At 38.0% G+C, this 26,111-nt stretch overlaps 2 protein-coding genes across 6 annotated transcripts in view; one reads left to right on the top strand and one right to left on the bottom strand.

Annotated features, from left to right (window-relative positions):
- On the top strand, positions 1-18,618 carry PRDM4 (PR/SET domain 4). 5 transcript variants are annotated; one of them, XM_081957650.1, is made up of 13 exons: positions 1-430; positions 1,799-1,878; positions 3,280-3,413; positions 3,773-3,949; positions 4,384-5,169; positions 6,606-6,755; positions 11,107-11,154; positions 12,023-12,141; positions 13,058-13,143; positions 15,760-15,887; positions 16,072-16,386; positions 16,961-17,129; positions 17,699-18,618. In XM_081957650.1, exons 3-13 carry the CDS (start codon positions 3,281-3,283, stop codon positions 18,006-18,008), a joined length of 2,421 nt encoding a protein of 806 aa, XP_081813776.1. In that variant the 5' UTR covers positions 1-430; positions 1,799-1,878; position 3,280; the 3' UTR covers positions 18,009-18,618. The 5 variants fall into 5 exon arrangements, with proteins under 5 accessions (XP_081813776.1, XP_081813777.1, XP_081813775.1 ...); XM_081957651.1 differs by having other exon boundaries at positions 1-445; XM_081957652.1 differs by lacking the exon at positions 1-430 and adding an exon at positions 506-524.
- The window catches only part of PWP1 (PWP1 homolog, endonuclein), a 21,566-nt gene continuing 13,705 nt past the window's right edge, over positions 18,251-26,111 (bottom strand). Inside the window, exons 10-15 of the mRNA XM_081957654.1 lie at positions 24,645-24,706; positions 23,484-23,595; positions 22,464-22,554; positions 20,462-20,583; positions 19,534-19,639; positions 18,251-19,430 (exon numbers count right to left, since the gene is read on the bottom strand). Of these exons, the coding sequence (XP_081813780.1) occupies positions 19,318-19,430; positions 19,534-19,639; positions 20,462-20,583; positions 22,464-22,554; positions 23,484-23,595; positions 24,645-24,706 (606 nt within the window). The 3' untranslated portion in view covers positions 18,251-19,317. The remainder of the gene's footprint in view (positions 19,431-19,533; positions 19,640-20,461; positions 20,584-22,463; positions 22,555-23,483; positions 23,596-24,644; positions 24,707-26,111) is intronic.

Raw genomic sequence — 26,111 nt, 5'->3', positions numbered from 1 at the left:
GGCGTTTCCAGTTTCAGGACACAAACCGGAAGTGATCTCTGTACCGCTTTTGATCCCGCCCCCTCCCTCTCCAGAGGACGAGCCCGTCCACAGCTGCACAACCGCCCCTTCCGGAGGGGGGCGCTCTGCGCGGCTGGTGCTCTAATTCTTTCTGTCCCCCGCCTCTCCTTTTTTTCTTCTCTCTCCGAGGTCCGCCGGGTACCTGATGAGGCGATTCTGGTTCCGGCGGTGGGCGGTGGCGTGTCCGGGGCCTGGGCTCAGGTGCTGCGGAAGGTGGCTGGGTCCGCCTTAGACTGATGCTGGAAGCTCGGCGGTGGAAGGTGCTTGGAGGACAAAAGCTGGAAAAGGAGAACCAGATGTGGAGGAGGAAAAGAAGGCCGTCGCCACTCGGGCCCTCTTAGGCCCTGCCTCGCCGGCTGATGCATCCCAGGTGGGATCATTGCATGTGGGTATGACTTCGTATAAATGACCAAATGATTCGGGGGCTTATCCCAGGAATCTATTTCTGATGCCTTAGTTTTTAGGTGAGTGTCTCTGAACATGTCTAGAGTTCTGTCATGAATGACTACACTCTGAGGGGAAACAGGAATTTATGCAGATCATAAATTATTCTGCATCTAAACAGCAGAAGTCTTTAAAGGTAACCATTTGGCATCAACAATGTCATAGTGGCAATAGGCTTTGATGAACCAGTTTTCTTCAAAGATTAAGCAGCTGCTGTTATTTTGTAAATAAATCATATATATCTATATATCTATATATGCCAAAGTATATGTAAATTGAAAAGACCTGTAGCCAGTAGAAACACAGTCAGATTTTATTGAACTGTCATATAAAATATGATTGACTAATCCTTTTTTATTGTGGATATTGATGTATAAATACCTCATGAGGATACTGATAAAGACAGTGTAGACTGGAGCAGTGATGCTATTCAATGTATTAACTCTTCCATTTCACTGTAAGTGAAGTGATCTGTCTGTCCCCATACTAAAAATGCTAAAAACGTCGTAAGAAGGCACTGTTGAGATTGGGAAATATAAAATCTTCATATTCTATCTGCAAGCATTATTCCCTTTGTAAATGAAAGCTGTAGTGGAAAGAAGATTTAGTCACAAACTCAGGTCTAAGAAAGTGAGTTGATAAATTGTTTCCCCCCCCCCCCCCCCCCAAGTATGTTTCTCACAGCAAAGAAGAACATCCTTCATGTGTGGGCGGAGCAGGATAATGCTAGTTGTCATTTCTCTTTACTACTGTTATATAGTTGCCACAAACTCTGACTTCATTTTGGCATGATGTGTGGCCATCAAGTTCCTCCCTGGTAGGAAAGGGCCTGGGACAATTGAGATTTCTCTAGCGTTATGGTACACAACAAGGGGCTCTTACTCATATCCGGTGCACAAATGATGGCAAAATATGTCCATTGTACAGCTTAGGCCTGGACTGAAGTTCTTTTTCTAAACTATAGCTCTCGGAGCCTGTGCTTCTCTGTATTCAATAAAAGGACAAGTCCTTTTTAAGAAAAGAAATAAGGGGGGGGGGAGAAAATAATCTGTCCCTGAGAGTGGTTAATCTCGGGGATGTTGGGAGTGGGATCCTGCCTCTGAGAAAATTTGGGGGTACATCTCTACTGGTTTACTGTTTGTTAGCTTTGGCTGGATGAATCTACATTGCTGTATTTAATTTGGTCAAATTATAATACTGATTCATGCTTGTTGCAACAAAATTATCTGTCTTTGGAAGAGGTCCATTTTTGCCTGAGGGAATCACTGCTGTTAATTTGCTTTCTTTCAAATAGGAGGTATGCTCAAAAAAGGGACTGGTTCAGAGTATAGTTCTTGTGTTTCTGTTGTGTGAATCCAGGCAATGTTGATCAGAGTAAGTGTCAATTAAAAGCCTAAATGAGTTAAATATTCATTAAATGAACAAAGACAGGGGAAGAAAAAACATGTTCTGTATGCTTAACTCTGATTAGATCAGGGTTACAAGTGTTTTGCTGACTTACAACTAATTTGCAGTGGGTTCTAATGTGTGGCACTAATAAGGATAAAATTCATGAATATCTTTTCCTTCTAAAATAATTATAGTTCCAATCAGTCTAAAAAGTATGTGATTTTTATTTGTGCTTAGTTATTTAAATAATCAAGTGACATTTTAAAGATGGCAGTTAACATGTAAGAATTAGAAGCATGAAACTGCTTTTGGAATTGCTGTGATTTGGTGAATTAATGCCTGCAGTATTTTGAAAATTACAGATTTAACAGATAATTCAGGGGTGGAGTGTTAATTCCCAAATATCCGTTTAACTTGAACAATGTCAATCACAGTGATGTACAGTATTTGTATGATAATATAATGACATGAATTGTGTAAAACCATGTCACAATGTACATCATGTAGATTTAAGTATCTTATCTGAACTGTTTGGATTAATGAACTTGTCTATTATGTTGAGGAATGCCCTGATAAAATGTTCATTGCATCCGGTACCCATTAAATGATTTTTCTTTAAATCAATGATTTATATTTAATACAGAATTTATTACGGGTACAGGTATTACTGGTACTGAATTTATTACAGTTTAGTTTTGGTAAACTTTAAAGAAGCACACAGAAACATGAGAAATTAAAACGTTAGCAAACTCTTAAAGGTTTTAACTTATGGGAACTTCCACATTTAGCTGATTTGGAATTCCAGATTGCTTTTATAGAGTATGAGGATATTTTAAAATCTCAGTCAATTTTTTCTTGTCCCATTGCACTTTATTTGAAATCGGAATACAGCTATTTTTTTTCTTTGCTGTGTTGTAATACTACAGCATTTGTGTGGCAGTCTGGTTTCCCATCGAACCACCCTGTTTCTCAGTTCTTTGACTCTATCCCAGTTTCACCTCAGCTTCTTTGGAGTCTTTTATTAAATGTGCTGAAGGGATAGAAAAGATAAAGGGAGGGGAAGAAGAAAAGCAAAACAGCATGATCTGTTTTTGTATACCAGATGTACATTCCCTAAAACCTCTCCAGAAATTTCCAGAGAATGTTAATTTTTATTATATGAAGAGATATTAAACTCATGACATTGATTATATTTATTAATAGTATTGAAATTACTTATTTAAATAAATTTAGTTTTTTCCCTTGACTTTCCATGTTAGAGTGCAGCCCCTTGTCATCATTCAAAAGTGGTAGGAACCTGTTACAGTGTTCTGTATGTTTGTTAAATGCCAAACTCATGCTTGTCTGAACTATTGTGTACATTTTAAACATCCTTTTTTTGTCTAGGATGAATGAAATGAGTCTGAGCCCTGTGGGGATGGAACAGCTGGCAGCTTCTTCTGTGAGCAATGCCCTGGCTGTTGCAGGAAATCACATAGCTTTGACCTCCTCACCCACCCATAGTGCTATATCAGCACCAGGTAACGTATCAAGTTAGGATAAAGAGACATTTTGTTGATGTCTTTCTTTTTGTGCTCAACTCGTTTTGCTTTAATACTTTTTCCTCAGTGTTTTGCTATTGCCTACAACCTGGCTCTTAGATGTAATTTTCAAGAACCGAACATCTTTCCATTATTACAAAAAAGTCAGTGTCAACTTGCAATATAAATGTGACACAGTAAGAATATTGTGAACAAAAGTGATTGTATGCTTTAAGTCGTGTTTACTCCATTTAAGTTGAAATCGAATTCTCTAACGACCTTTCCAGATTTAATCTCTGTGCATCCAGTCTCCCCAAATGTTTGATCAGTTGTAGACTAATTATTTTGTTTTTTATTAGGATTACCAGTTGCAATTCCAAATTTGGGGCCCTCATTACCGTCTGCTTTGTCTCTGATGCTTCCAATGGGCATTGGAGATCGAGGAGTGATGTGTGGTATACCAGAAAGAAATTATACCCTACCTCCACCACCTTACCCTCATCTAGAAAGCAGCTACTTTAGACACATTCTACCTGGTATGTAGCATGACACAATAGACTTTGTTTAAATCTTGGGATCAGTAATATAGGGCAATTGTTAACACTTTACTGTAAGTTACAAAACCTTAATTGAATAGGTAACAGTATATACATTTTACAGGTAAATAGTGTTGAACATTCTCTTCCAGATATATAATTATGTTTTATTTATTGGACAATTATTACAAGAATAGATATGATCTGGAATTGTTTGGGTGAACTTGTGCATTTCTTTTTCTTGTGCCTTAATAATTGTTTACATTACAATAACTCTTTATTTGCAAATCATGAGAGGTGTAAAATACTGAGCCTTAGGTTTATTGGATGCACTAGTACAAATTGATTTTCCTTGTGTTCAGCAATTTAAAACTTGACTTGTTAGTATGAGACAATGTGTTTATTTTTCCCTTTCTTTCATTTTTCCTCTTCAGGTCTCATATCTTACTTAGCTGACAGACCTCCACCTCAGTGTATTCACCCCAACAATATCAACGTTGATAGTAACTCAGCTTTATCTGTCTCCAATAATCCTTCAGACTTAGATCCCTACCAGCCCAATGGATCTGTGGGTCTTGAAGCAGGCATTGTCTCCATGGATTCTCGTTCAGTGAACGCACATAACACTCAAAGTTTGCATCCCAGTGATGGCCATGATGTAGCTCTGGATACAACAATTACCATAGAAAGTGTTTCAAGAGTTACCAGTCCAATCTCAAGTGACAGAATGGCTGAAGAGCTTAGGATGACTGATGTAGGTGGGGATCATTCACAAATTGCAAATGGCAGCCGTAATCATGAGCCTCTAGCAGTGGATGGTGGTTTAGCCTCAGAAACTGTGGGGCATAATGGTGTCATGCCTATCCATGGTAGCAGTTTGGAACTTCCTGTTGTTATGGAGACCGACCACATTTCAGGCCGGGTCAATGGGATGCCTGACCGAACACTTGGGGACTCTATTCATACAGTGGCCATGAGCAGCAATTCTGTGAGTGTTGCGCTTTCTACCTCACATAATCTCACTTCCCTGGAATCTGTCTCATTACATGAAGTGGGTCTCAGCTTGGAGCCTGTGACAGTATCCTCCATTAACCAGGAAGTAGCCATGGGACAAAATCATGTGGATGTCTCTTCAGACAATCTTGCTTTTGTGCCATCATCATTGCAGATGGAAGATTCCAATTCCAATAAGGAGAATATGGCTACATTGTTTACAATATGTGAGTATGTGTCACAGTATGTCTTTCCAGCTAATTCAAAAAGTTTAACTTATCCTGCTTTTAAATGTATATACTTATGACAAAATCCAGTGGAGTTATAGAAAAAGTTTCTAGAAGGTGCAGAAAACTGGAGCTAAGCTTTTAACCAATCACTGAATTTACACAGGACTGTAAGCCATTATTTAACCCTGATTAAATCCCAATTGGCATAACTCATTAAGCCAAAAATGAACCAATTATAATTTGACTTAATATAGAGAGGAAACCCATTCTGGATGCAAGGGGAAAGCAATGCTTCTTCTGCATGGTTTTAGTGAGACTTAAACATCAGTCATTATAATGAATGGTAACAATTAAAATGCAAGACATTTGAAAGGTACTAATTGTCTGTTCCTGTTACATATAATAAATATCCCAGTTAGGCTTTCTCTTTTCTGACTACAAAGGAAGATTTTTTTTTCATTTAGGATGGATACAGATAAACAAAAACTAAAGAGGCTGGGGATTGTTTCAGTCATTGAATAGATCAATTTTCACTTCTTTCCTTTCAGTTCACAGAAATTGGCATGTATATAAGCCTCTGTTTTTCACATGTCTTGAATGCTTTTACATTCAATGTTTAATTATAATGATTCAAAATACATACACCAATTTTCATTTATTTACTTGTAAATAAGTAAAATGAGAAAATAAGAAATAAAATAAGAAAGGCTGAGCACCAAAGAATTGTCCACACCTTTCATCAATCAGTACTGCATGTAAATGAGAGAAAATTATGGTTGTAACAGCTGGACTGTCATAGTGGATGTTTCCTATAAAACTACTTGTTTCTTACTTGCAAGTTAAATGTGCAGAAGAATATATTTGTATAAGAAAATTCCCCTGCAATTACGTGACCTGTTTTCCTCATGAAGGAATCCATATCTCAATTTTGCAAATAAATTTTCTTCCCATAATATATGGATTATACTCAATATAGTCCATAAAAATATTTAACCAGTTTTAGTTGTCCACTCATGCCCATATTATAATATGTCTCTAACCCTGTTCCCCATCAAAAGCTAACATTTGTACATTTTCTTTATCATGTCAAGGCAATTTTTATTTGACACTGGCATCAAACATTTTATAAGCATAGGTCTAATAAATATTATTGTGTGAGGTTTTTGTTTTTGTACCCTCATCATGCATGTATGTTATAGCAGCATTCCCAAATTTTTCTGGCTTGGCGGGCCTGCGGAGATGTGGCGGTAGGGGAAGAGGGGATGGTTTCATGTGCATGCGTTGCCACTTTCACAAATGGTCATCCACCATTCCTGCGGCCTGGTCCCAAATGAGTTGTAGCCAGGCAAAGGGCCGTGAACCAGAGGTTGGGGACCCCTGTGTTATAGTAACTGACAGAAACAATTCTCTCATTCTTTTTTCCTTATCCTCAGGGTGCACCCTCTGCGACAAGGCTTACCCATCAGATTGCCCAGATCATGGGCCAGTGACTTTTGTTTCTGACACGCCAATAGAGAGCAGGGCCAGACTTTCTCTCCCAAAACAGCTTAATATCCGCCATGCTGTCATGGGGCCTGAAGTTGGTAAGTTGTTGTTTATTTCTTATTGTATATCCTCATCTTGAAACACAATTTGATAGAAGAGCTGGATAATAAAAGCCACTATTGTACTGGGGAAAGAATGTGAATCTGGACAGATCTTTATTATTAAGCATACAGTACAATGCAATATGTGTGTGGCAAAACACATCATTTTTTGAATTTGTATGCAATTACGGAGCAATTTTTACACATTCAAAAAAAAACAAACCCAGTGAATATTGCAGATGCAGATGTTTTGGAGTTTTTTCATTCAGTATTTTGTATAACACTTTTGTTGTGATCTGCCAGCAGAGCTGGCGGCAGACACGGATGATGAGGAGGTTGGGGATGAACCTGGGGCAGTCCTGGAGTCTGGGGAAGGCTCTGATGGATGCTCTGTGTCGGAAGCAGAGATAGAGCCAGGATCCTCCGACATTACCCAGTTGCCTTCGGAGTCGGAGATAAGTGGGGAAGAAGAGCAGCAGGGGCCTGTTACAGATGCGCGTATGTGCAAGAGTTGTCAGGAGAGGAGAACAACTGAGGAACAGGGGCCGACTCGGGAAGAAAGGCACACGAGGATGCTGAATGGCCCCTCCCTGGCTGGGGAATAAATAGAAGCTTGCCAGGAATTAATTTACAACTTTGTGACTGGAAACTCTCAGCCTGGCAATTATCCAAGGAATGATAAGGTCTGTTACTGCAATTAACTCTTGGAAGGATTATTGCCTGGACTTCTGTGTATGAATGCCATGAATTCACAGTAGCTAAATAAAGAGGGAGTTTATAACTTGGGGATTGTGGCTATTCCAGAACTCATACCTTCTCTGTTATGTACTTTATGATCAGTTTGGAGGTAGGTTTTGAATTATTGATTTACTGAAACATCCAATCTCTTCACGACTCTTCGCTGACCTTATTTAGTGTCTATACAATACATAATACAATACAATAGCAGAGTTGGAAGGGACCTTAGAGGTCTTCTAGTCCAACCCCCTGCTTAGGCAGGAAACCCTATACCATTCCAGACAGATGGCTATCCAACATCTTCTTAAAGACTTCCAGTGTTGGGGCATTCACAACTTCTGGAGGCAAGCTGTCCCACTGATTAATTGTTCCAACTGTCAGGAAATTTCTCCTCAGTTCTAAGTTGCTTCTCTCCTTGATTAGTTTCCACCCATTGCTTCTTGTTCTACCCTCAGGTGCCTTGGAGAATAGTTGGACCCCCTCTTTTTTGTGGCAACCCCTGAGATATTGGAACACTGCTATCATGTCTCCCCTAGTCCTTCTTTCTATTAAACTAGACATACCCAGTTCCTGCAACCATATGTTCTTCATATGTTTTAGTCTCCAGTCCCCTAATCATCTTTGTTGCTCTTCTCTGCACTCTTTATAGAGTCTCCACATCTTTTCTACATCGTGGCGACCAAAACTGAATGCAGTATTCCAGGTGTGGCCTTATCAAGGCATTATAAAGTGGTATTAAGACTTCACGTGATCTTGATTCTATCCCTCTGTTGATGCAGCCTAGAACTGTGTTGGCTTTTTTGGCAGCTGCTGCACACTGCTGGCTCATATTTAAATGGTTGTCCACTAGGACTCCAAGATCCCTCTCACAGTTACTACTATTGAGGAAGGTTCCACTATACTGTACCTGTGCATTTCGTTTTTCTTGCCTAAATGTAGAGCTGTACTCTTTTCACAATTGAATTTCATTTTATTAGATAGTGCCCAATGTTCAAGTTTGTCAAGATCCTTCTGCATCTTAAGCCTGTCTTCTGGAGTGTTGGCTATTCCTGCCAGCTTGGTGTCATCTGCAAATTTGATGAGTTCCCCATTTATTCCCTCATCCGAATCATTGATGAAGATGTTGAAGAGTACTAGGCCTAAAACAGAGCCTTGGGGTACTCCACTGCATACTTCTCTCCATGTAGATGCAGTTCCATTGAGGACTACACGTTGAGTGCGGTTGGTCAGCCAGTTACAAATCCATCTGGTGGTGATGCTGTCCAACCCAGATTCTTCTACTTTACTTAGTAGTAGGTTATGATCTACCTTATCAAATGCCTTACTGAAGTCCAAGTAAACTATATCAACGGCATTCTTCTGGTCCACTAATTTTGTCACTTTGTCAAAGAATGCAATAAGATTAGTCTGGCATGATCTGTTTTTGACAAACCCATGTTGGCTTTTGGCTATTACTGTGTTTACTTCTAGGTGTTCACTAATTCGTTGCTTGATTATCTTTTCCAGAATCTTTCCTGGTATTGAGGTCAGGTTGATAGGTCTAGTTTCTTGGATCTATTTTTTTTCCTTTTTTCAAGATGGGAACCACATCAGCTCTTTTTCAGTCCTCTGGCAGTTCCACAGTGCTCCAGGATCTCTGAAAGATATAGTTCAGTGGTTCTGAGATCTCATCTGTCAGTACCTTCAGAACCCTGGGTGTAATCCGTCCGGTCCTGGTGATTTGAACTCGTCTAGGGTAGACAGTGCTCACTTACCATTTTCTTCCCTATTGCAATTTGTGTTCCTAATCTGATTTTTGTGGTGCTGTTTTTGATTGGTTGGACTGTTTTATCTCTTTGTGTAAAGACAGATGCAAAAAATGAGTTAAATAGTTCTGCTTTCTCTCTGTTACTTGTTACCTTGCCACTTTCTCTCAGCAATGGACCAATTGTTTCCTTAATCATTTTCTTGTTTTTAACATGTTGGAAGAAGCTTTTTTTGTTATTTTTTACTTTTGTGGCAAGCCTTTCTTCATTGTGAGCCTTAGCTTTCCTTACTTCATCTTTACAGGCTCGGGCTATTTGCTGATATTCTGCCTTAGTTATGTCTCCCTCTTTCCATTTTTTATACTTAACTTTTTTGTCTTTCAATTTGTCAGAGAGTTCTGTATGCAGCCATGCTGGTTTCTTTTGGGAGCTGTTATTTTTCTTCTTCATTGGTATTGTGCTAGACTGAGCTTTTGTAATCTCATTTTTCAAGCTTCTTGAGTTGTTTTCCCCTTGAGGATTCTTATCCATGGAATTTTTCCCAAGCTCTCTCTAAATTTATTGAAATTAGCTCTCTTAAAATCCAAGACTCTAGTTTGACTTTGTTCTACTACTTGTGTTTGCATGTTGAATTCCAATATTGCATGGTCACTTGCCCCCAGGGTTTATGGCTTCAACACCTTCTATCATTTCCTCTCTGTTAGTGAGAATTAAGTCTAATATGGCCGATCCCCTTGTTCCTTTCTCTACATTTTGGGAAACAAAGTTGCCTGCTAGATTCGTTAGGAACCTGTTGGATCTTCCACTTGGTGCAGAGTTTGTTTCCCAGTTGATGTCAGGGTACTTAAAATCCCCCATTACTATTGTGGTGTGCTTCCTACATACCTTAGTTAGTTGACTAGCAAAAAGTTCATCTACTTCCTCTGCTTGGTTGGGTGGCCTGTAGTATAGACCTATGGCAATGTCCCCCCAACCTTTAATATTGACCCAAATGCATTCAAGATAGTTCTCATCATTGTTGTGCTCTATTTCTGTAGAGACGTAGTTATTTCTTATATATAGTCCAACTCCACCTCCTCTTTTATTTGGTCTATTTCTTTTAAATAATTGAAATCCTTCTAGCTGTATGTTCCATTTGTGGGTTTCATCCCACCAAGTTTCTGTAATGGCAACAATATTGTATCTGCTCTCATTTACTTGAATTTCTAAGTCACCCTGTTTATTCCTTATACTCTGTACATAGGTGTATAGACATTTGAGTCCATTTTGATTGACCATGTGTTTACTTTACTTACTGCTATATGTGCTGAAGTACAGTTGAATGCATTCTTCCTTCTACCAACACAGTATTTCCTGTCCCACTTACAGATGTTCATATATAGAATTGTCTTATTCTGATTATAGACTGCATAGATTTTACAAATAATTTTACAATAAAAAATAGCTGTGAATTAACTGAGAATTCAAAGTTTTGCACCTGCTATACCCACTGTTTTCTTATTTAAAAGCAACTACACATAAATCGTAAATATGCATTCAAATTTCCTGAAATACATTGTACTTAATTCATTACCATGTTGAAGTTGTGTTGCCTTTTGTTCACTTGGGAATTCATTGAAACATAATGCTTGAATGGGAATGTCTAACCTTTGCAGGTAACTTTATTCTTATGAAAACAGGTATTAGAGTCATAGCAGTTATGTTAAAATATTTTCGTAAATTTGAAAAGCCTAACAGTTTCTGAAAAAAAGAGATGCTTTGAAAAAGAAAGTTGAAATTCTAACACCATGTTTTATCTCCCAATCTAATAGCAACATTTCCTATGTGCAAATTAATGGTAATGGAGAATTATTGCTTTCTTTTAGGTGGACAATATTGTCAATTATCAACTTGCCTTGGAACTCCTTCCTTAGGTATGACTATTACCTTTACTTCAGTAATGATTCTTGGGTTAGCAGTGAATGGAAATAGGCTTAGGTCAGGGGTGTCCAAACTTGGGGACTTTAAGACTTGTGGACTTCAACTCCCAGAATTCCCCAGCCAGCCATGCTGGCTGGGGAATTCTGGGAGTTGAAGTCCACAAGTCTTAAAGTTCCCAAGTTTGGACACTCCTGGCTTAGGTATTCATAGAAAATAATATACAGTTGTGCTTGAGTTTTTATATATGTTTACTATATATTATTTTATATATTATTTATAGTCTATTACATTTTACTTCGCTAGATTGGTTTTCAGAAATACCCTTTTCTTTCAGTTACTCTTATTTAGTTATTTTTGGTATTATTTCTATTTTTAGATGAAGCTTGAATATAATGTGATTTCATGACTGCTTAATCAAACATTGTTACTGGGGCACTATTCATAAGAAGCTTGAAGCCTTTGTTTTAGTTACATATTAATTTTAAGCACTGCCTATCTCACTATTTGTCATTTATTGGGTTTCTTAGAGCACTACTTTCTGAAGATGAGAATGTTATAACAAAATAGTATGGAGTTCTTTTTTTTCTGTTTTTGCCAAAAGCAGTATGAAAGCAGTATGAAGTGCAAGAAATCCCAATCTCACTTTCACAAGTCATTTTAGTTACCTCAAATGAATTGATATTAGAATAAAGTTGATCAATGCAATATCATTTATAGGTTTATCCACAAAAATATAATAGCTTCTGTGATTTCCATTTTGTTTTTGCTTAAGCAGTGAAACTTATGCTATATTGCTTGTTATAACTGGATTTGATTAAGTGTAATCAGAGGACTACAATTGTTTCCCCCAATTGCTTATAGGTGTGTGGACTCGGGAAACTATTCCTGTCCGTACCTGCTTTGGACCACTCATTGGTCAACAAAGTCACTCCATAGAAGTAGCTGACTGGACAGACAAAGCAGCCAATCACATTTGGAAGGTCAGTTTATATAATACTTTTTAAAAATAATTCCCAAGCAAAAAAAACCCCACAACTTGTTGCACTAGGCTCTTCTTCACATACAAAATTGGAACACTACATTTATTACAATAAGTGATAAAAGTATTTTGTTAATAAATATGATTATGAATAAAATGATTATGGATTTACTATCCTGTTCTTATACAGACAAATATTTTCCAAAGACAGATGAAAAATAAATAGTGCTTGGGATAGTAATGTTATCTTAAGCATTGCAGAGCAAAATTAGATTTACCACTGTGGGCTTTGCTGCTGGTGTCCTCCTTCCATCAACTCATTACCAAGTACCAGGGTTCAGAGGATGCCCTTTGGAAATTGAGGGCAGAAGAGAATGTACCTTGTTACAAAGTACATAATCCCCTGGCACAAAAGTTCATCCAAATGTCTATATGCATTGCTCTGATTTTTTAAGTGATAGTGAGTGGAGACCAGTGGTGGGTTCCGGGTGGCTGTACCGGTGGTAGCTGCAAGCAGCGGCCACTGTACCGGAATGGTGGCTCATTTGGCCCACCCACCCGCCTTCATTCTTTACTGGTTTTTGACGGAAACGGCCCAATTGCGCATGCACGCACAGCATGCAGCACCTGCATGACCTCCGCCAAGCAGCTGAGTGTCGCGGGGGGGGGGGAGCGGCGTGTGCATGTGTGAGCAGCGTGTGTGCCCAATGAGAACGCCCGGCTCCGTGCGCAGCATACCGGTTGTGATGGGATCCGGAACCCACGACTGGTGGAGACTGTTACCATATGTTTTGTGCTTATGTAATTTGCCTGAAGGAAGTGATGACTAATCAAAACAACTTCATGTTAAGGTGCTCTCTTCACTTAGTAGGAAGATTTTTTAACCATCTGAGATGGCTCTGATTATCTTCTTTCAGATGTATCACAATAATGTCCTGGAATTCTACATCATCACAACGGATGAAAATGAATGTAACTGGATGATGTTTGTGCGAAAGGCCAGGTGAGAAAAGGATAAAACTACAACAACAAAAACCAACAACAAAGATTTCTAAGTAATTACATGATAATCCTACTATATCTCACTAGATATTTTATAACATAATATTGTCTTTTTTTAAAAAAAAAAGATTAAATATTTATTCCTCAATATTCTGGATTTGAAATGGGTGGCCTAGCGATGAACATGCTGGCCTCCTACTCAGAAGGTTGATAGTTCAATCCTAGGTAGTGGCAGATGTTTCTCTCTTAGGGCGCAGAGAAAAGATATCTGCGGAAAACTCTCTGTAGGCGTCAGGAAGGCCAGTAAATGCTCATCTAGTCGCCCCAACTTTAACCCAAATTAAGGGACTATAGAATCGTAAAAACAAAATAAAAAGTCTGGACTTGGAATAGGGTTGAGGTTTTTTGGTTTTAATTGCATTCAAGTCAGCATTGATTCCTAGTGACTGCCTGGACAAGTCCCTGCAGTTTTCTTGGCAAGATTTTCAGAAATGGTTTGCCACAACCTGCTTTTTAGGGCTGAGAGGAAGTAACTGACCAATCTGGCTTCAAGCCTAAGGTGGAAGTAGAACTCATGGTCTTCCTAGCCTGATGCATTTAACTACTACACTAAACTAGTTCTCTGGAATGGTTTTAAGAAAAATCATTTTATATTTCAACAAAATCTACTATTGCAGGATTGGATTAACAGTCAGATGTTTTGTGAAACTGATTCAGCGTGTGTTTGCATTATTATTTTGCTAGATCATTAGGTAGATTGAATGTATTATAATTAGAAAAAGGCATCTGTGCAGTCTTCAGGTATCTTAATATCTTCATGATATTTTCTTGATTTAGCAACTTATCTGGAGCCATTTCAGTAGAATTTTTTGCAGCTAAGATGCCTGGCTCATAGACCTGTAGAATTGGAAGACATCTTGGAGGTCTTTTAGTCCAATGCTCTGCCCAGGAGAAGAGTTTTCATACCATCCCAAACAAACCTTTGCTTGAAAACCTCCTATGACGGAACCTCCAGAACTCCAGGAGGAAGTGCTTAATAACTGCCTGAGTCAGGACCTTCATTCTTCTTTTGAGTTGGTATCTGGGCAAAGCTTCAACCCATTGTTTTTCACCCTATCCTTGGGAGCCACAGGAATAAATGCACATTCTCTTCCTTGTGACGGCCCTTGAATTGTATTGGACAACTTGAGATTTGAAAAGCATTTTAAAGCTAAACTTGAACGTACAGATCTCTTTTTAAAAATTTGCCTAAGGTGATCTTTTTAATATTGTCATTCTTAACTGTACCTCGTTATATTTTGAAAAATCCTTTAGGTGCCCTTTGTAAAGAGATGGTAGATCATCTATTCTATACTGTGAGACAGAATGGCTTCATCTGGAACAGGGATGTGCGGTCAATTGTATGCTTTGGCCTGCACTCTAAAAAGTGGGTGGAGTTAGACAAAAAAGTAAAATAATTTATATATAGTTGATGTCATTTTTCCACATTCATGTAAAATATTTTCCACTCAGCCATATTAAAATTACAATTGTCAGCAATGATGTTGGTATTTTGAAGCTACACATGACTCTTGGGTCTTAGATTAAGATTTAAAATTCAGAAACTTAAATATTTCATTCAAAGAGCAAAAGAACTGAGTAGATTCTTTTTATTTTTGTGAATATTTGATACTTCGTGTGGAAGACATTTTGTTCATCTTTCGTTGAAATTATAAAGACAAGTAATGCAGCATGAATGCTGATTAGCATCTTCAGAGGAAGAGAGTATGGCCTACCAAAACTAAAGTGTTGTTTGTTTTAGTAATAGTCTCTGGAACAAGTTTTAATATTCACATATAATATATGTGCACACAATAAGACTAAATAACCACTAGAGTACTTTAGCAATTCAAGAACAGAACATCAGACCTTTAGCAAAATAGAAAAAAGTGACAAAAAAAGAAAGAAATGCAGGTCTGGTAGCTGATCAAATACTAAAATCTACAAGTTCATAATGAAGGTAAAATAAGAATGGTCTCTAGGAAGAATTTTTTTAAAAAAACCCTATCATTTCAGCCCCCATCAAAGTTGATGATTGCTTTCTTCTACCTGAACAATAAAATAGTTTTAACTGTCAGTCCCTTCAATTGAAAATAAATTGTTTCCGATAAGTAAAAGATGAGTGAACCTTGTAGTTCATTTGTTCAGGCCTTTTTGATTCTTTGCAGCGCGAAGGACCTAATATCAGGATTCTCTTCCAGTAACTGCTTTGAATTCTTACAACCTTGTGCTTGTGTAACCAGGGAGTGTCTAGCCACTTTGTCTTTTCGGCTTCTTTTTCAGTCTTCTCCAAAGACTCTTGCTGCCACATGACGTGTGCAGAATATTTTTGTTTCAGTGTTACTGTTCTCCGTCTACAGTACGGCTTTACATCATCTGGTTGGTTCTTATCGTTCCAATGTTTTCAGCAGTTTTCTCCAGCACCACAGTACAAAAGCATCAGTTTAGTTTTATTCAGTGATGTTGCTGCAAATTGTTTTAGCATTGGCTTCAGTGAAGAATATTAAATGATTTAGAGATATTTGTGATAAAAATCATATAGATGATACATTTTAAGATTTTCCTCTCTGTGAAATAGGAACCGGGAAGAACAGAATCTGGTAGCCTACCCTCATGATGGAAAGATTTACTTCTGCACCTCACGTGACATCCCTCCAGACCAGGAGCTCCTTTTTTACTATAGTCGTGACTATGCCCGGCAGCTTGGTAAGCAGTTAATTTAAGCATTCTCCAAAAGTAGTAGTAGAAAGTATATTCCCTTTCTTCATATTTCAACAAGTACAAGATTGAAGCTTATACCTTTTAAATTTATAATGCTTATTGTTATCTTCCTATTTATTTGGGAGCTTCATACTTTCTGCTGCATCATAAACAATTACCTCTCTTAAAGGTGTTCCTGAGCATCCTGATGTGCACACTTGTCACTGTGGAAAAGAATGTGCCTCCTATGCAGAGTTTAAGGTCCATCTGAGTAGTCATCTCCACAGCCACTTCCCCAGTCAGGGACACAGCAGTAGCCCTGGATCAGGACACAGTAAGGAAAGGAAATGGAAATGTTCTATGTGTCCTCAAGCTTTTATATCACCTTCTAAGCTTCATGTTCACTTCATGGGACATATAGGTATGAAGCCACACAAGTGTGATTTCTGTAGCAAGGCCTTCAGCGATCCTAGCAATCTGCGTACCCATCTTAAAATTCATACAGGTAAGTGAGGAAGAACAATGTTTAAAATTCTTTTTCCAAACAAATATTTAGAACCAATTGCACTATTTTGTCAGTGAAGATTGGTCTTGTTTGTTCCTTCTTAGAATGGAATATTGTGTTGCCTTGTTACTTGCATGTTTATTTGCATATATATGACATACAATATTTTAGAGACCAATTGGATTTTGATTTTGGATGAGTTCCCAAATTTTTAGGTGATTGTTTATCACTAGGAAACTATTTTTCTTTCATTCTTTCCCTAGAGATAAAACAGTTGAAGAAGTATGAAATTAAAAGAACCTAATAAAGAGCATAGAATCTTTAGCAATTTCAGAAAAGCAACTTGGGAAATCTTTAGAAATTTGTAGTGTTGTGTGTAGTTTGTTGTCTATAGCAGAACACGAGATTCATTCATATTCCATGCCATTAGTTACTTGTAGCATTAAAATCTATTATATAGCCCTACTGTAATATCAAACTTGTTTGATAGCTTGGAATTTCAATCTATATTTACTATTCTGTGGATGGGATGGGATGAAATAATCTTATGTAAATCTTTTTGTCTTATTTTCAGGTCAAAAAAATTATCGCTGTGCACTCTGTGAAAAATCTTTTACTCAGAAGGCACACCTAGAGACACACATGGTTATCCACACCGGAGAAAAAAATCTGAAATGTGATTATTGCGATAAACTATTTATGCGGCGTCAAGATCTCAAGCAGCATGTGCTCACCCATACACAGTGAGTCATTCAGGAGACATTCCAAATTATTTCTGTGTGTGTGTTTAATTTATTGCCCACAAACTAAAGAGGTCCATATTTAGAAGACTCATGATAGTGATAGGACAGTTCTCAGAAGAAACCCAGTTTTATCAGAAGAAAAATGTATTATGGTGAATAGTGTCAAGATGAAGGCTGATAAGCTGATATTTAATTCTCTTATCTTATTTAAAAAAAGCATATGAGGCATAACCCATGATGAGTGGTAGAGATTAATGTTGACTACTGCGTATATAAGATTATTTGGAACAGAAGATAGGAATTCTTCCAGGATGAATCTGTAACACTGAAATTCTAAGTATGTGATGTTGAACAAAGAGCACTTCTAGGTTATTTCCCACCGAGTGTTGATTGGATGATGGCAAAGCCTATGCATGCAAAAGTGTTTGCTAAATGGGAAATTTAAGATTAGAACTGTGTGAAATCTATGTCTCACAAGCCTTCAAATTCAAAAAAACTCTCAAATATTAAAAAATTGTTTTCATGTTCTCATGACTAAAATGCCCTCTCTCTTCTCCATTCTTGTTTAGAGAGCGTCAAATCAAATGTCCACAATGTGAGAAGCTATTCTTAAGGACAAATCATCTAAAGAAACATTTAAACTCTCACGAAGGAAAAAGGGATTATGTGTGTGAAAAATGTTCCAAGGCTTATTTAACAAAATACCACCTTACTCGCCATCTAAAAATTTGTAAAGGACCAATCTTTAGTCTCTCAGCCCAAGAAGAAGAGGAGGAAGATTCTTCAGAGGAAGAAGAATTGATAAATTCTACAACAAATGAAAATTGCCAACTCAGAACCACCATGTATGTGACAACTGATACACTTTGTCACAAATAAGACAATTCCTAAAATTATTGTTTGTTTAAATTTATACTCAGTGGCCAAATTCTCATCTATAATGAAAATGGCTTATCTGTTTTCAGAGTGATTGCCAGGAACATTAAAATAATATAATTATTATGTTCATCCATTGAAATGGTATCATTGGTAACTTGATTGATGCATGATGGATACAGCTGAAACAGCATCAGTTGTCTCTGTTAAAGATATACTTAATGTGAAAGTATGCACAAACCAAATTTTTTTCATTACAGTAAAGTGTTTTTTTATTGGAAAAAAGTTTGTAGCTTAACTTAGTTCATTAAATTGATATTTGTTGTATATCAATGAAATATTTGCTCATTTGTTGACAACTGAGCATTCCAAAAGAATTAGAAAACAAAAATATAGTATGGGAATCAGAGTAAGGCATGCTAATGCTTGTGTTTGAAATGCAAGCTTAGTTTTAGCATGAATTTTACATGTAAAGGTTATTCATGTAACTCTGTCTATACTGCAATCGATAACCACTTATTTTGAAAGGGAAATTCTGCTGCTAATATATTTATGGAATGAAGGTATCATTAAGATTTGTTTTCTTACAGAAAATTAAAATACTGCTTTTTAATGTGTGTACTCTTTTTTTTCTCCTTTGAATTTTTCCCCAGTATATAAAAATTGTTTTTTCACCATAGCATTTTTGCTTTATTAAACCATTCGTTTATCTATACGTTATGAACTTCAGCCAATATTAACTATGCTGACATTGATAGTTCTCCTAGGTAAGAAGTATATTAAATGAATGGTCTGAATCAGAGAGCCGAGAGCCGTGGTGTAACAAGGCATCAGAAACTGGGAGACCATGAATTCTAGTCCCACTTTGGGCATGAAGCCAGATGGGTGACCTTGAGCCAGTCTCTTTCTCTTATTATACTTATATAAGACCAGCGAATCATGCTCTCACAAGTTATCAAATCCTGGTTAATAACAACAACACACTTTAAACCTTCCACAATATAGAGAGCTTCCTTTAGATTCTCAGAAAATTGTTTTTTAAATAGTAGCTTTTTAAGCCAATGTCAAAGGATTTAAGTAGATGCATCAGAATGCCTACATTTATCTTTCTTAATACAAATGAACAAATTAAGAGTAATTTGTTATATTATTGCTAGTGATTTTGTGTTTTGGCATATTCCAATTTCTAGCTGGTTAACACCTCAGAAAATGTTTAAGATCAAGACCAAATGTCATGGTAACATGACCTTAAAAGCAAGTTTTAAAAAATTGGTTTACTTAGAATGTTAATTTTTAAAAAAATAAGCTTATTTCATGATTCCATTGTAACTCCTCCACAGCTGCTACTGCTATTTGCAGAATTACTTGCTTCAGAACTTGACGTGGTAACTGCTAGCCTCTGTCGAGTTCCAAAAACATCCTTCACTGTAATGCCAAAAAGAGAGAGAAGTTAAAAACTCTAATTTTAAAGAAGAAATTGACCTTTTTCTTAGGACTATGTAACTAGTAAATGAATGAGAATAGTCACCTGCGGAAATTGTGCTTATGTCCCAGAGTTGTAGTCCCTGCTTTTCTCCTCCAAAGGCATAAACAAATGGCAGATCTGGACAGCAACCTGCACAAAACAGGGCACCCTGTGGGCAGAAGACACATTCTCTTCTGATTTTCTGCTGACTCAATACAATACATCTCAACAACACATTTCTAATTCAAATCAGTGAACTAAAATCAAAATTAGCAGAGGTGGTGCATATCCAATGTCTTTAGACTTTTATGTAATTAGAGCAGTGATGGCTAATCTTTTTGTCCTCGCATGCCGAAAGGGTGCTCACACCCATAATGCAATGTGTGTGCAACAAACACACCCCACGCACCCAACCCCCTGTGCATATGTGTGCGCCCCACCCCCCGTGAATGCGTGTGTGGCCACCCCCATGTGCTCCATTTTGGGCCTAGCAGGCCTCCCTGCAGCCTCCTGGGACCAAAAACAGGTCACCGGGGGGCACACCGTACCCTCCACGCCCTGTTTTGGGCCTAGCAGGCCTCCCGGGACCAAAAGGGGGCACGGGGAGGGCATGCAACTCCAGATCACCGCACAACTGGCTCTAACATGCGCGGCAGAGACCCGAAAATGAGTTGGCCGGCGAGAGGCATGCACACATGTACAGTGGAACTGAGCTGGGCAACAGCTTGCGTGCCTGCAGAGGGCTCCGCATGCCATAAGTTCGCCATCACACTATTAGAGGAAATACAGTTCATAAAATGCAGGCCATTTGTCTCACGTAAGTATTAATGTAACCAGTATACTCACAAAATAAATATTACACACAATATTAATTTACTAACCCTCAATACTAAACAGACCAGGATTCCCACCAATTTTATTCTGCACTCACCCACCCACCCCAAAAATAAGGCTCTATAGGTATAGCTGCAGAAAAAAAGACTAAAATTACCATTTTCATATCTCTGGAATAGACTAAAGAAGGCTTGTTTCCTAGGATGTCCCAAATTTTCACAGATTTATCAGAAGACGTTGTGACAAGACATCCTTTGATTTGGCTACTTAACTGTAGTCCTGGAAAACATAAGCAGGTGCTTTTAGTATTAAGTCGGGAAGAAAACAGAAGAACACTCTTGCTTACAGGCCTCATTCTTTTAGGTTAAGGGGTCTCTGATTTAAAGGAATCCCACATCCATGGTGCAGGAAAGCCAATTGAAACGCATCTTCTTCCATTGCCATTGGTAAAGATAAGGATACTTACAAATCTTTCATTTGTCAAAAATACTCAAAAACAAGATCTCCATTTAAGTTATTAATTGATATAGTCACTAGGCTCATGAAATATAATTTTGGGTGGTCTACCAACATAATAACAATTAAAACCATATAACACACACACCCCAAATTGCAAAAACAAGAATATGGAAGAACAACAACCAGTTGACATTATATAATCATCTTGCAGGCTCATGGGATTCCAAAGTCAATGGAAAGTATTAAGGGCCTTCTGAAAAGTAAGACAGGGATGGGGCCAATCTCATCTCAAGGAGAATGATGTTCCAGAGGGCAGGGCCTACAGTAGAAAAGGCACACCATCTGGGTCCTACCAGTTGGGATTTCTTTGCCGATGACACCCAAAGCGCGCGTGCGCGCGTGCGCGCGCGCACACACACACACACTGTTTGATATGATAGGTTTGGTAGCTATAATCAGGGAGAGGTGGTCCATCAATTAACTTGATCCCATGCAATGTAGAGCTTTAAAGATGAAAAGCAACACCTAAAATTGTGACTAAAACAAACTGGCCATCAGTACATCTTGCAGAATAAAGGTATAAATGTTCATCTTCCCGGAGTGGGGGGCATGTAACTGTCCATGCAGCTGCGCTCGCTGCACTTTGCAGCGGTTGAAGCTTCCAGATGATCTTCAAAGGCAGCACTGAGTTACCGTGATCCAATTTGGAGATGAGCAGAGGATGTGTGACTAAGCAAAGGCTTATAGTCCAGGGACAGGCAAAACGGGGGCACAATACAAAGCTGTGCAAAGGTCCTCCTAGATACGACGTAACCTGCTTCTCAGGCAGGACAGGAGTTGTGGTTATAGGAGGAGCCCCAGATTGAACACAGGGTCTCTCTGGAGTATCACAGCCCCATCCAGAACCAAAGATGGTAAAGTTCCAAATCCAGGAGGCTCCAAAAATCTAATGTCGCTCAATCTTGTTCAACTGAAGCCTATTGTTCCCCAGCCAGACCTCAACAGCCTCAGACATTGGAACAAGGCATTAGTAGTACTGCTGAGAGATATGGATATCATCAGCATACAGATGACATCATGGCAATGAATGATCTCACCCAGTGACTTCATTTAGAAGTTAAATAGAAATGAAGAGAATACCAAGCCCTGTTAAACCCGCAGAACCTCTCCTCTCTCAATCACCACCAACCCAGAAGGATACCACAGTTGATGATATCAAAGGTTGCCAAGAAGTCAAGAAGAGCAAGAACATATGCACTTCTGTCCTGCGGCCACTTAGAGATAATTCAGAAGTTTGGCCAATGCCATCTCTAGCCAATGACCAGTCTGAATACTGACTGAAAAGGGTCAGATAATCAACTTTATCCATGGCCCATGGAAGCTGCTGCACATCCACGTTCTCCACAACCTTCTCTAGAAAAGGGAAGTTAGATACTGGGTGAAAATAGTCCATCATGGTGGGATCCAGCAATGGCTTCTTGAGGAGAGGGCAAGACAATGCCTCCTTAAAGGGCAGCAGAACAACCTATCTCTCAAAGGCTTAACTATCCCTAGGATACAACCAAATAAGGCATGCTCTTTATGCACTGTAGAATGGCAAATATACGTTTGCCTCAAAAATATGATATACGAGAACTATATAAGATACCTGACTAGAATGGGATTTCCTTGGGATCTTGACTGGGAAAAGAAATGCTTACCAGATACTTCTTCATCATGAGCTTTCATTGTGAATACTGGTTTATGGGAACGAGCATCAAGACAGTATACAAATCCATCTTCCGTGCTAGCCTACAACAAATTATTTCCAGAGATTTTAAAAACAAAATCAAAAGGCAGGCCACCTTTCTCAATCTGATGATCTTTCAGAGGTATGAACTTGAAATCCCCTCCAGCCTGAAGGGTCATTGTAGAAAATTCTGGAAGCTGAAAGGACGGTGCCGAAGTTGGGAAAGACTGCACACAGAACTAGCAGATGGATGTTTGATGGCCAACTCTAGCTACACAGGTGCCGTCATTCCTGATTTGATAGCAAGCAACAGATCAGAATGATCCATTATCTATGGCAGCATAACTTGCCATATATGAGTAAATTTTAGACTTCACTACATTACCAAAGCATTTCTTAATGAAATAAAGGTAGCACTATCAAAGTGCAAAGCAGCAAGACTTCCACTTATTAGGAAGTATTTTAATGTACATAGACTATTTTATATCTTAAAATATGCTGGCTGCCTTGGAAAATCTTGGATGATATATTAGGGCTATGCAACAGATTATAAACGAAAAAGATGTACCAAGATGTCCAAGAGTACACAGGGACACCTGTTGCTAGGGCCACTTACTGGAAAATGCTATAATCAACTTTTTCCAAGAATCGCCCTGCAGTTATAGCAATAGCACTTAGACATATATATCGCTCCATAGTGCTTCATTCCATAGAATTAGCCTGCAATGCTGCATTCTAACCACTATGCCACCACAGTTCAGCAGAGGGTAGATGATGCCGTTAGGAAAAGGTGCAAATGCAATGCACCTCACCCCTGTTCCTGTGAAGCATTTTCTTTCTATCTTACTTACTTAACAGGTTTTCGGGCTGCCTAACTCAAACAATGTGACTCTGATGGCATACAACGAATTGAATTGAAATGCTGCATAGCCTGCATAAATGCATACAATAGATTGGAACAGACAAAACGCAAAAGCGCTACTGTACTTACTAAGAAGTGGTGGGGTGAAAAATGATTCCAAGTCACTCTTTCAACTTGTCCACTAAATCTCCAGGTTCTATGGTTCTGCTGTGGACTTCTGCAGTCATATAAAATGGCTGATCTGAAAAGTATCAATAGATGTTTATTCAAATTTGGCCCCCGAATTTTAAACATTATAAACTAAAATTAATTTACCCATGAGACACAGAGAAGTCTTTTTTTTTTCTAACCTAATAAAATACTCCTCTACTCCAGCTGAGTCATTAGTAAAAGTCACAGCAATCTCACTGGTTATAAAAGTAATAAACAGTGAATGCATGCCTATTAAGTGGAATTACTGGCTTCAAATGGTCCTGTTTCTAATTAAGTCTGCATAGAAAGCTAATGCAACCTGATGCTAAAATCAGGTTGACCATTCCTGTTGAGGATACACAAGAAAGCACTTCCATAAATCATACCAAAAGTATATAATATGCTTTAAAGAAAACATCATTAACAAAATATTATCTTTGTCAAACACCTTGTGAAGAAAATACAGGTAGCCCTTGACTTATAACTGTAATGGAACCTACTTATAACAGTGATAAGTCCTAATAGTTATAAAATGGGTCACCTATACAATGATGTAAATTGTGGTCTTGTGACTACAGGCTGCTGAAAAGGGCCATAATGCAAGTTGAGTGTTTGAAATGCTATCACATGACTGGTGTGTGTGGGGGGGCATTGAAGGTTATTAAGTATCTTTTTGGGGGGGTTGTTATAAAAGACTTTGAGGACTACCTGTATTACATTTTATTATTTATCTCTGCATTCATATGGTTTATATATCACCTGTACTTTTATATCTATGGAGATTCTCAGTCATCCAGGTCATAATTGTCCCAAAGGTGCTTTTTTTCAAGAGGCAACTGGACTTTCTTGTTTTTCTTTGAAGACACAGATAAACATCCAGGTGACCTTAACGGCCCACTAAAAGGATGCAAATGACCAGCTGTCTGCAAGGAGTATAAATCCTTCCATTCCCCACCATCCAGTCAGAGCTGAAGAAGCTTCTTGGATGAGAAGAAAAAATGTCTTCAAAGAAAAACAAAGTCCAGTTGCCTCTTGAAAAAGCAATTTGGGACTATACTTTTATAGTGTGATAGAAGCAATAAACAAGCTTGTACTTACTTGTCATAAGAGCCAGAAATTAGAGTCTGTGTTTCAAATGGATGAAACTGCAGTGTTTGCACCTAAAAATAATAAATTAGATTTGAAATATTTTTGCATCAAAATGGTAGTTATACAGTGTACATGATTTTAAATAATTCCTACTATAATTCTTTTTATTTTTTTATTTTTATTAAAAGAGTTTTGTACAAACAAATTTTCCCCCTTTTCACCCCCCCTCCACACAATATAAATCTCATACAACCTACTATAATTCTTTTCACAAACAGAAAGGAGTGTTCAATGATCTATTTAACTACCTTAACTAATTTAAGGTAGAGTAGCTTACAACCATCAGCATGTAAAATTTATGTTAGCTAAAACTTCATTATGTAGAACAAAAAGTCTGGAATTTCTAATTGGTTTTAACATTTATAATTAGATGTTATTTCTACAGAGCTCACTTCACTAGAATGTAAACATCTAAAGTAATAGCCATGGAAAATGAAGATCAAATCTTATTTGAATAATTATGTTAACTAGGAGTTGACATTAATTTCTCCCACTGGGCTATGATTGCATAACTTTTCACAAAATTAGCCAGAGTTAGATCTAAAATTTAAGAGTGTTTTTCTCTATAGATTTACTTGGCTCATCAAACTAGCACTCTAATACTGCTAAGCCTGTACTTAATAGAGCTAATGAATGGTAAGTTGTAGAAACATAAAGTGGGGGGATCACAAATGCAGTTTTTCATCCCTAAAGCTGCCTATCAGAACTTTTTTAATAGAGTCTATAAAAAAGTCCATCCTTCTTAGTACTTAATCATTTGGTCTCTTAGAATTCAAAAACAATTTAAATTGAGTTTTTGAACCTAGATTTGCTTTGATTTATACATACATGCATGCATGCATGCATACATACATGTTTTTAAATTCAAAGTCCAACACTATTTTAGTTATTTATGTATTTATAAGTATCACATTTAACAAAGCTCTGGGATGGCTGCATATTACAATGCTCAATCAATGCAATGTCCATATCTCAACAAACCCCTACAAGTCTACAGAGCTGTGGTTATCCCTTCATTTCTATATGGTCTACAGATGACACATCAAACAACATTAGAAATTTCATATACATACTCCCTGGTCCATTCTTGGCATTCATTGGGAAGACCATGTCTCCAGCCTCAAGGTTCCACCAAAGTCCACCAGCATTGAGTCTCTGATTATCAGAGCCCAGTTGTGGTGATGGGATACATCATCAGAATGGGCAAGCAATAATGTGCCTCACCAGTTGCTCTCTGGTGTACTAGAGACTGAGAAGAGACCCCGAGGTTGTTTACGCAAGCACTACAAAGTCACTGCAAAGGAAACCCTACACCACTGTAACATCCAAACGGGAGAACTAGAAACTTGATAGATAGAAACCTCTGGTGAGCCTGCGTTACAAAGTTTCTACCAGCTTCCGGATAGCCAAAAACTG

This window comes from Natrix helvetica, assembly GCF_964273705.1.
Source record: "Natrix helvetica genome assembly, chromosome: 6".
NCBI classification, from domain to species: Eukaryota; Metazoa; Chordata; class Lepidosauria; order Squamata; family Natricidae; genus Natrix; species Natrix helvetica.
This window is presented reverse-complemented; position numbering and strand designations above follow the sequence as displayed.